The sequence below is a fragment of the Mandrillus leucophaeus genome, unplaced genomic scaffold (genome assembly GCF_000951045.1).
Source record: "Mandrillus leucophaeus isolate KB7577 unplaced genomic scaffold, Mleu.le_1.0 Scaffold225, whole genome shotgun sequence".
NCBI classification, from domain to species: domain Eukaryota; kingdom Metazoa; phylum Chordata; class Mammalia; order Primates; family Cercopithecidae; genus Mandrillus; species Mandrillus leucophaeus.
The window spans coordinates 2,846,649-2,858,397 of record NW_012102310.1 but is presented as its reverse complement, the minus strand read 5'-3'; the positions used below and the strand labels follow the sequence as shown (position 1 = coordinate 2,858,397).

The 11,749-nt window shown below is 32.4% G+C and overlaps 1 protein-coding gene across 2 annotated transcripts in view; it reads right to left on the bottom strand.

The window, feature by feature from the left end:
• Window positions 1-11,749, bottom strand: part of NAV3 (neuron navigator 3) — a 394,671-nt gene that overhangs the window by 255,725 nt on the left and 127,197 nt on the right. For both annotated transcript variants that reach the window (XM_011981392.1, XM_011981393.1), the window contains exons 4-5: window positions 6,385-6,457; window positions 3,975-4,158 (exon numbers count right to left, since the gene is read on the bottom strand). In XM_011981392.1, the coding sequence (XP_011836782.1) occupies window positions 3,975-4,158; window positions 6,385-6,457 (257 nt within the window). The remainder of the gene's footprint in view (window positions 1-3,974; window positions 4,159-6,384; window positions 6,458-11,749) is intronic.

The window sequence follows — 11,749 nt, the reverse complement described above, 5'->3', positions numbered from 1 at the left end:
CTGTGAAAAATAACTACGATACCAACCTTTATAGAAGATTTTTTTAGCATTTTATATTGAAACACTTCTCATATTTCCCCTTTTGGTTGGAGAGAAGAATTTTTATCTACCTTTTTCAAAATAAAAAGAAAATTAAGAAATATAAAATGAACTAGTTTTATTTATCATATTAAATAAATGCAAATAAGATGCTTAATATTTTGGAATATAGCAAGATGTTGAATCTTTACCCACATAAAGTTCATCAAAAAATAGTGACATAGATAAAATATCAGTTTTATATTAAATATATCTAAATTGTAAAGAATTGATTACCTGGTTAATCAAGTCTTTATCACTCCAAATAAGCCAAATAATTCCTTGTAATGAATTTAAGAAACTTAAAATCTGAATCCCACCTTTACTTTAATCCAGATCCAAGTCCTGGCAGTCTGATTCCAGAGGTAAAACTCTTAATAATTAGAGCTCCTGGTGCCAGTTGAGCAGGACACACATGCATGCACACTTGTGCACACACCCACTCAAGCTCACATACAGCATGCGACCCATGCCCCTATAGATACATACACTCAAAGGTGGAGAGGGAACTGAGAGAGTAGGAGAGCAGAGTCTGTTACTCTATTCTTTCCTCTTGGTTCATGTTTTATTTTTTCTCCTGTGTATTTCACTTGTTAACCTTTAAATCCAAATTTCTGTTTAAATGAAAGCTATTCAAATTGAGTAAAAACATCTGGAGTTATTTTCAAAATAGTAAAATCAAATTAAAAATTATTAATGGATAAAATAAATGTTGTAGAAGTATGTAGAATTATACCAATTTACTTTAAACAAAGAGAATAAAACAGAAACACTTTTACTGAACTGAACCAACGTGCCCAAAGAAATGTTCGTTAGTCTACAGAGAAAAATATAAGAACATTTTCTGGCCAAATATCCAGAAAAGTATAGCAAGTTGACATTTAAACTGTTTACTCGGAAAGAACTTTGAAATCAATAGAAAGGCATCATAAATCATGATTTATGATTCACACCTCTAGCAAATGAAGATAAATTTGTCATTAGGAATTTTTCTGCATTAATTATCTTGGTTCTAACACATAGATACTATATTACATTCCTATGTATATTATCATTATGGCCTTTTGAAAAATGCTTTAAAAATATTGATTGCTACAGGTAAGTCCACATAAATTCTAATTCACATATTAATGTGATACAATAAATCTATATGAATAAAAATAAGTATTAATGTCTTAAATATCATATCCTTTAAAACATGTAACAAATTCAATTACAAGTAAAACTATTGAAAGTAAGACTTGAACTCTTCTATATTAGGGTCTTGAATACTACTTTTAGTAAAGCTGTTACTCTAAAAACATTTACTAAATTATATGTCAATTCAAAAAGTAATTAAATCCAGAAGAAAATTTTGCTAAAAGTCTCCCTCAGCCTTAAAGGACACTGTTGAAAAGAATACTTTTCATAAACTTGCAATGAAAAATTGAGACATCCTTCCACAAAACAGTATAAAAACCATGAGTATTATACATGGTTTTATATTTTAAATTACCCCATAGTTTCACAACAGTATGTATATCCAGCAAGAAGAATAGGAAAAGAAACAATTTCATAAAAGGGTCATAACTACCAAGAAATTCTGGGCAAGAAATTCTTGACAATAAATTTCACATGGAAGACACAGAAAAAGAGTGAGGTAAAGCAATGTCAAATGATATTCCATATCACTTCCAGAGTCAACATGCTTTACACAAAATAATTTTGTTTCCTTTTTTTTTTTTAGCTACTCTTCTTGTGTCTTTTTTATTTAAACTGCTGAAACCAAACTCTAGTAATATTATTTCTGGCACTTTTCAGAATCCATCTCTTTGTTCCAACCATCCACGCAAAAAATAATAATAATAATAATATATAAAACATGATGTCATCCACTTTCTTCTTCTCTATGCTTACGAAAATCCAAGAAACTTATCCTATAGAGATTTATTTTTCACTATGAGTCTTGTACAATCTCACCTGATATAACCAAAAGCCAAGATGAGCTTAAAGAGAAGTCAAATAGCTGCATTATTCTATAATAAAACATATCCCCCATCACTTCATAAACTTTATATTATATGCTGTTTTCAGTAAAACTATGGCTTTTTTAAAATTCATTTAAAAATTCACTGATGAGTGAAAATCTTCCAAAGGGAATAGAATTTACATGGTTATATAGAGAAATAAATATTGTTCATTATGAAGTAACAAACAAGATCCATATGAGAGTTGGGTAATAGATGAAAGAGAGGTGATTTCTGAACAATTGAACAACTGACAGTAAGTGGGAGGTGGTTCATAAATGTATTTTGGAACATCATTTTAATTGTTTGAGTCATTTCTAATTACCAAACTCAAGGTTAGCTGAATGTTAGTAGGTTTCAAACTTGACTTCTAAGGTGGACAAAGTTAAATATTTACATTTGTTGACAAGTGTTTATATTTTCAAAGACGATGAAAGGGATTTTCATATCCTCTCTCCTTAAGAAAAATAATCATAACTATTTATGTAATAGAGCTAACTAACCAATACCCCAGTCATTGTTCAGGAACAAATATAGTAGTTTGCCTGAAAGTTGTTAAGTGAAACTTCATTCTGTGATCATTTATTTTGACATGTAAACTATGTTAGACTATAGTCTAAGTTATTCCATCAAATACTAATCTAGTTGTTGCTATGTAGATACTTTGAGGAAGTCATAAAATTCTATAATCAATTGACTTTCAGTAAAGCTTATTTTAGATAATCTGAGTGATCTTGATTCAACTAGTTGAAAGAAAGTTTTTTTTTAGACGGAGTCTCGCTCTGTCAGCCAGGCTGGATCTTGGCTCACTGCAACCTGTGCCTCCTGGGTTCAAGCAATTCTCTGCCTCAGCCTCCAGAGGGCTGGAAATACAGGAGCCTGTCACCACACCTGGCTACTTTTTGTATTTTTCATAGAGACAGGCTTTCACCATCTTGGCCAGGCTGGTCTTGAACTCCTGACCTCATGATACATCCACCTCGGTCTCCCAAAGTGCTGGGAATACAGGCATGAGCGAGCCATTGTGCCCAGCCGACAGTTTTGCTTTTCAAAAGCAGAACTGAGGCTTCCTTGAGAGGAGAAATTCTACCTGTGTACTGCAATTTCAGTTCATGACAAGAGTTTTAGCCTGCCCTCCCAGCTGGGCTGCCCTTCAGATTTCATACTTGCCTAACCAGAATGCACAATCATACTAAACCAATTCTTCACAATAAGTCTCTTGTTATATATTGTTTACTTGCTCAACTCCTCTAGCTGAACACTGACTGATGCAATTCTAAATTGGAAAAAAAAAAAAAAAACACACACAAAACTAATAATGGAAGAGAAAAGGAAGTTGCCATGATTTGGGACACTCTACCCAGGCTGTGTCTACATATGCCAAAAGACTCAAGCCAGACAAATAATACATGTATGTGCATACACACACACACACACACACACACACACATATCAAAAACACTATGTTCCCAAACCTCAAACTCCTATGTTTAACAGACCTGAAATTTTTGAGACTTAATTAATCAAAAGTATCAATGAAAGATAACTACACGACAGGAGACTAGGATTCAGTAGCACATTCTAAATACTGAAGTCATTTGTAGAAGAAAGTAGCCATGCCACATTACTTACACCAAAGACATTTCACACTGTGATACAGAACAACAATCTTTAGAAAACAAAAAAAATATGTCACCCAAAACATGATAGATGTTGCTTGTCCAACCAAAAGAAGAGTGGTTTTAATTTCCATTACACAAGTCAGATAATCCCATCACACTGATACAAGTACATGAGTACGTTTTTCAAACTCGTGGACAATAATTTGTTAAAAACAAGTTGTATCGACACAAACTAATTGGAAACACATTCCCTACTTCCTTTCCTTACCTGGACTGCATATCTTGTTGGGTTTTGGCCTGGCCAGCTTCCGATGGAGGGGAAGCGTGAGTAACTCGCTGCTGAAGTTCCACCAAGGACTGGTAGTACTGTTGTTGATGGTGTTGTTGCTGCTTGTAGCGAGACAAACTGAAAAACAGCCCTAAAATGGCTTTTAAGTTTCCATTTCTTATTTCTGTATGAAATGAAAAATACAAAAGAAGCATCGTATGTATTCAGTGTCCTTTTTAACAAACTCTAGATGCAATCCTCTTGAACTAAATCTGTGAAGGTAGAGATACAACTTAATTCTCTCAGTCACAGTTGAGTCACAAACAAACCTGAATTTCTGAAACATGTTAACATTTCCAAATACCTTGGAATTTCAGGGAGAGAATCAAAGGATAGAGGGTGAAAAGAACAAAGCACGCTCAGAAGTGATATTCTTTGCTGACCTTGAACTACAATTTTTCTCGAGTTAGCTGCTGCTTAGAAATAAATGAGCTCTCTCTTGTGCTAACCATTTGATGTAGCACGTTGTTTTCCTCACAAATATACACAGCTGTTGCCAGCATAGCAGTGGCTACGAACTGCAGAAAGAAAGCCACTGAAATGTTGGTTGTCCTGCATTTATAAATATTGATGACGTGGGTGCACCTCGTAATACCAACTGGATTCGTTGCAATCAACTTTCTTTCTAAATCACCCACTCACCAACTCATTTATACATATTTATGTATGTATATATCTTCCAAATATATATCCATATATATCAAAATATATATGTGTGTATGTATATTTCCAAAAAACAGACATAGTATCAATTATTAATGTTCCAATTCTTTTATTTTTAATTTATGCCATATATTAATAAATAATGAAGATTAGCTTATGTTAGATAACATAATTGAATAAGTAGAAATCCTTGTTCTAACAGATGAAGTTCCTGTGTAAGATTTTCAAATATTGAATAAAAAAATTAAATTCACAATGTAGGCTACACATAAGCCTACATTTTTCTCCTGTAGTTACAACTTAAAAAATAGGAAAAGAGAAGGAAGTAAAGCTTGAAAGTAAGCTACACAACCTGTAATCATATTTTAAATAAAACTTGCTGTTGGCAATAAAATACATCCTCCTCTGAGATCAAGGCTTTATGTCCCCTTTTGGAGCTTAGGAAAATTAACCAACTCTTTGGATTTCTTGATCTCTGATGGTTTATCATATAACTCAAACTATGCAGTAAAATAATTAATATAAAATGACCCTCTGAGTTGTTCTATTTCCTCCCCAAATATTTCTCATAGTTTCCGTCATATTGAAGAGTTGGCTTATCAATCTGAGGCTACATTGAGAGAGTGTTAATATTCTTCTATAAACCTGAAAGATTTTGTTTAAAGAGTTTTTTAAAAATTATTGTCTTATTATTTTGCATGTTTAATTAATTTAGAGAGTAAATTTTGAGCATTCATATATTTTTAAAAGATGAATGAAAATCAATAAGCTTATATTAATAAAGGTTTTTATAAGGAAGAGACACACAAAATGAATAAATGGCAGCAATTCTAGCCTGCCTTTAACTACTTAGCAACATATTATCCTGGGGAATTTTATTCAAATGTTATTCTAAGTTACAGAACTACCAGTTAGGTTTGAACCTGAGCTTCTTGGCCATTGAATGTGTAATTTAATTATATATTATAACATGTAAATATAAAAGAAATTTAAATATCAGGGTTCTCAAGTATGGCAAATTTTATCTTATGTGTGGCAAGCATTTGCCAACCTTTGCCACCTTTATATGTGAAAGTAAAATAAACTCAGGAAAAGATAAACATCAAAACTTGTTCAAGTTTTCCCCATTTTGCTATCTTTCAATTTTAATGATGATCTTTTGAATCTTTAATGATTTAAAACATTTATATGTAACAGTGATTAATGCTGTTAGTTCTGATTATTTAATACTTCATAGTGACTTACTTAAACTAACCAACTATTTTGACTATTTCTACCAACTTGAATAGATTATAGAAATGGTATTAATAAAATAATATTAAGACTTAATTAAAATATTTTACCTGTATTTATGTCATCCAACATTTATGTAATTATCTATTAATCTACTTAAGAAATCTAATTATACTATAAACTAGTAATAACATAAAGATGTTTTGTTGATTCACTCCTCTCCCATATAGTTGGTTATGAAAAGAATAGTTCTGGCAAAATATGGAAAACATTTAAATACTTAAAGCACATAGTAATAACCATTACGTTTATGTTTCAGTTGTCTTGAAGACTTCACCAATTTCTTTTATCACATTAAGGAGCTGTATACTCCAATGTTACATTTCTTACATTATAAAAAATAATTTAAATACATTGATGCCATTTGTGACAATTCAGTCATTCTTTTTCTTACCTTCAGCAGATAGACCTTGAACATTTACCCCTCTGGCTGCTAGAAAACTAAGGCAGACATCAACATTTTCAATCTGCAACATGAAAAGCAGTGAAAAAGCAACTTAGGGGATTGTATTTTAATAAATGCATGTGCCAAAATGAAACCAGAAAGAACGATAAAGAATGAATAGTTTACATTCATTTCATACTAGAAGTCTTAACCAGACCTTAACTAGAATTATTTTGGCTAATTGCAGAATGAATATAAAGCTTTCATTGTCCAGCTGGTACTTACAAACAATTCATAAAGGCCTGATCAAGAATGGCATTCTTGCAGATTAGCAACCCACCTACTTAACATAAAACTGGATCTTGTACTTTGCAAATAAGTCCCAGTGAAAGCACCCATACAGACTGAGATTGTTGCATGTGTGTCTTAGAATGTTAGGATGTGGGTAATTTAAATTCAGCCAGCAGTATTTGTTAAGTACGTCAAATGATAGATGGAGAAAGGATTGATACAATATGAAAATGAAGATATTTTCATCCTAAACCTAGCAAATATTTATTTTAAAAATTATATTTGTATTTCTAGAGGTGAATAATCTGCTGATTAAATATAGGTGTTGTCTTTGCTATTTTAAAGGGTGATTCCCGTAGCGCATTTTTGTTGGTTTTTTTTTGTTTTTGTTTTTGATTTTGAGACAGAATGTTGCTCTGTCACACAGGCTGGAGTGCAGTGGTGCGATCTTGGTTCGCTGCAACCTCTCCCTCCCGGGTTCAAGCGATTCTCCAGCCTCACCCTCCCAAGTAGCTGGGACTACAGGTGCACACCACCATGCCCGGCTAATTTTTTATATTTTTATAGAGAGGGGTTTTGCCATGTTGGCCAGACTGGTATCGAGCTACTGACCTCGAGTGATTCACCCGTCTCAGCCTCTCAAAGTTTTAGGATTACAGGTGTGAGCCACTATGCCAGGCCCCATGACTTTTAAATCGTTGGTTTCAATATGATTACCAGTTTACAATCATTTGGGGTGAGAAGAAAAAAAAAAAAAATTGATCATGGCATTATATAGCAGTGACACAGCTAAGATTCGTAAGAGTATAGAAAGCTAAAAACTTCCAATTCTTTGTGATCCGTCTCCCTGGATTTGGGAGTATTCTATAAATATTTACATTCTACAGTAAAGATGAGATTTAAAATTAATAACTTGGCAAGGAACTATTGTCTGTCTTACTAAATTCTCATCAAAAGTTATGCATGAGGACACACACACAGAGTTCTGCCAATGTCCTCCCCAGCTTAGCTTCATAGTAAGGTCAAAATGTCTCTTAAAGAAAATAAAACGAAAAAAATAGATTCAAGAATCTATCCTTATAAAATAGAGAAACTATTTCTGTTCCTTTAAAATAGCAATTTTGTACAAAAAATGATAATATACAATGATATGCCTGTCTCTTATACACATCTAGATGTGTATAAGAGACAGGTTTTATAGAGAGGGGTTTTGCCATGTTGGCCAGACTGGTATCGAGCTACTGACCTCGAGTGATCCACCCGTCTCAGCCTCTCAAAGTTTTAGGATTACAGGCGTGAGCCACTATGCCAGGCCCCAAGACTTTTAAATCGTTGGTTTCAATATGATTACCAGTTTACAATCATTTGGGGTGAGAAGAAAAAAAAAAAAAATTGATCATGGCATTATATAGCAGTGACACAGCTAAGATTCGTGAGAGTATAGAAAGCTAAAAACTTCCAATTCTTTGTGATCCGTCTCCCTGGATTTGGGAGTATTCTATAAATATTTACATTCTACAGTAAAGATGAGATTTAAAATTAATAACTTGGCAAGGAACTATTGTCTGTCTTACTAAATTCTCATCAAAAGCTATGCATGAGGACACACACACAGAGTTCTGCCAATGTCCTCCCTAGCTTAGCTTCATAGTAAGGTCAAAATGTCTCTTAAAGAAAATAAAACAAAAAAATAGATTCAAGAATCTATCCTTATAAAATAGAGAAACTATTTCTGTTCCTTTAAAATAGCAATTTTGTACAAAAAAATGATAATATACAATGATATGCTTTTTCCTTAAAAATGACCACAGACAAGATATACTCATTTATTTTGAGGAAAAAAAGTCTTATATTAATTAACTTCAAAGTAAGTTTTACTGAATTTATTCTACTGAATAAATAATAGAGTTGAACATGCTGAATATAACATAATATAATAAATCTTATTGTTCTGCCGATCAGCATCTGAATATCCAACGAGGTGATAGTGCTGAAACATATATTAATTCTTTCCTTTCTTCATATTTCATTCTGCTACTAGCTATAAGATTATATAAGGAAGGAAAGGAGGAGGAACAATAACAAGGAATGAGGCAAATTGGATGTTCTCTATCCATCCACAGTGTTCTTTTAAATGTATTTCTTTCAGACCCACTAAAAATTAGTAAAAGAAAGATGCCAAATAATTATTGTGGCCTAATATTAAGAAGGATAATGTGATGTAATATTTTTAAATGTTTGCAAGAGCAGTCCTAAAGTTCTTGATTTCAATGCAATTATATGCCTTTTATAGAAAGAAGGAAGATTTCTGACCCAAATGCAATTTGCTACAAAATGTTAATAGGATATTATTACCTAAAATTTAGTTACTCATATTATACATGAACAGGTTAGCTCATTGAAAATCCAGAAAAGGTTCATCGAGTCTGTAGCTAAGTTTGTAAGATAATTTTTTGTCTACCATTTAACCAGCATATAAAATAAACTGATTCCTAAATTGTGTGTTAGACACAACTCTTTCTTTCATCTTGCACCACAATCAGAAGGGGAATGTAAAAGAGAAGAAGGAGAAGGAGAAGGAGAAGGAAAGAAAGAAGAAGGAGAAGAAGGAGGAGCAGGGGAGAAGAGGAGGGAGGAAGAGGAAGTGGGGGGGAAGGAGAAGGAGGAAGGAGGAAGCAAGAGGAGGAAGGAGGAGGAGGAGAAGGAGGAGAAGAAGGAAGGAGAAGGAAAGAGAAGGAAGAAGAGAAGGAAGGAAGGAAGGAAGGAAGGAGAAGGAGAACAAAAACAAACGATCGATAATACATTCTTTTTTATTTTCAAATCTATTTATCAGGAGCATTCAATCATTTTTACTATTCTCTCATAGTCATTCATTATGAGGACCGGCAATTTATGATAGTTATGTTCCCCATTATTGCCTGACTAGCTAGGTAATAGCAACAGAATAAGTACTTGAATATAGTTTCCAATATGACTATTAAAGGCTAGTTCATTAAAGCTCATTTATTTATTCAACATTTATTGTTAAAATTAACAATTTACCAAAATTTATTTTCTCACAGTGTATCAGCATAATAAACATGACTTTCAAGAAAATAATACCTTTTCCCCACTTAATTCTAGTCTTTCTATAAATTCAATCACATTTGTTAGTACATACTAGGCTATATGTTTTATAGTAAAAATAAGTGGTTTTAACTTGTTAAATGTCATTTATATGGTCGCTTTCTCACCAGAGTCATACTTTTGAGTGGATTTTTTAATGATAAAATAACATTCTCTGGTTAATAATTGTATTTCAATAAATTCTAAAGATTTTATCATTCCTGTTTTTAATATAGATTTCCCCTGAACATCTCTCAGTTATTATAAATAGACCTAGTACAAACACCGTTTTAATTGCTTTTTTCCATATTAAATGTCAATTTTTCTATGAACTAAAAACCTCTAAAACTTTTTGGTAACTTACAAATAAATAAAAGTTATTTTACCATCAAATTGAGCCAAGTAATTGTAATCTGTTTTATTTTATTTTCCTTCATTATTGTTTGAATCGGATATCAAACAAACTATCAAAATTCAAATCATATTTTAACACCAAAAATTTGGGTGAAATTTTAATTAGAATAACTTCATGTACCTTAATATTTTCTAGAATATTGACTGTAACCCACAGCAAGAAATAAATCGAATAGCACAACCCAATATGCTTATACATAATTATAATGGAGTCAAAGTTTCATGGAATAATACTTTAGCTTACTAAATACAGGTTACTGCGATGCTTCCTAGTGCACTGTACTGTCTTCTGTTTAGTCTATTTAGATGTTGCTTAAAATCTACTAGGTGGATTTCAGGGTCCATTCATGGAGGGTAATCCACTATATTGAAAACACTGCCCTAAGAAGACCAGGGCATTGCCATGCCTACAATGACTCTTTTCTGGTGGGGTTTGTAGCAGGTGGTATGCAGTAGGGGGCATATTCAAGGGTAGCAACAAGAGTAGTGAAGGGACAGTGAAGGTCATGAGAAATGGTCAGATTCTGGATGTTTTCTGAGATAAATGTATGGGAAGAGATGGCATTTGAGAGAAAGAGAAGAGTCAAGAATAACTCCAAGGATTTGGGCTTTAATCACAAGAAGGATGAAGTCTCTATCCACTGAGATGGAAAAGATCATGAATGGAAGTAGGAAGTTTCTTTTTTGACATGTTGACTGGTCCATCAAACATTCAAAAGGAGATGGTTAGTAGGCAGTAGGACACACAATCTGGAGTTCAACTGAGAGGTTGGAGTGAAGATCTAAATTCAAATTTTTTGGTGATGTGAATGAAATCTTGAGGGTGATTATCAACAAAAGTGTATAGACATAAAAGAAGAGGAACAAACACTGAGCCTTAGGAGATTATCATTGGAAAGAAGAGGAGGAACCAACAGAGAAGAGTGAACAAAGCCACCGGAAAGTATGAAGAAAATCAGGAGAGGATGGGGTACAGAAAACCACTTGAAGAAAGTATTTTAAGGACAAGGGAAAGATGAGCTCTATCAAAAGCTGCTAACAAGTCACGTAAGACAAGACCTAAGAGTTGACTATTAGATTTAGAATTAAGTAAATTAATTAATGAAAGTTGCTCATAATAGTGCTTATCAAATAGTAAATGCCCAAATATCTAAATTAAATATTAAAGTATATCTTATAACATTGTACACAAATTAAATATTAAAGTATATGTTACATATTACATGTGTGTGTGTTTGTATGTGTGTCATGTATACATAGATGACCAGCCAGAATATAAGCTTCATGATGGTTCTTTTTTATTCTGTCTATATGCTCTCCCCAGTCTATTTAAATCATATATATGTAATATATATGTAATATGCATTACTTATATAACATATATTACATTACATGTATGCAACATATTATATATAATTTAATAATATATTACATGTTATGTAATATATTACATATATAGTAATATAAAGATATATATTACAGATATGTAATATATAATCTACACTTTAATGATATACATTACATATAGTAATGTAAGTTATGAAAGTATATATTATAGTTAACA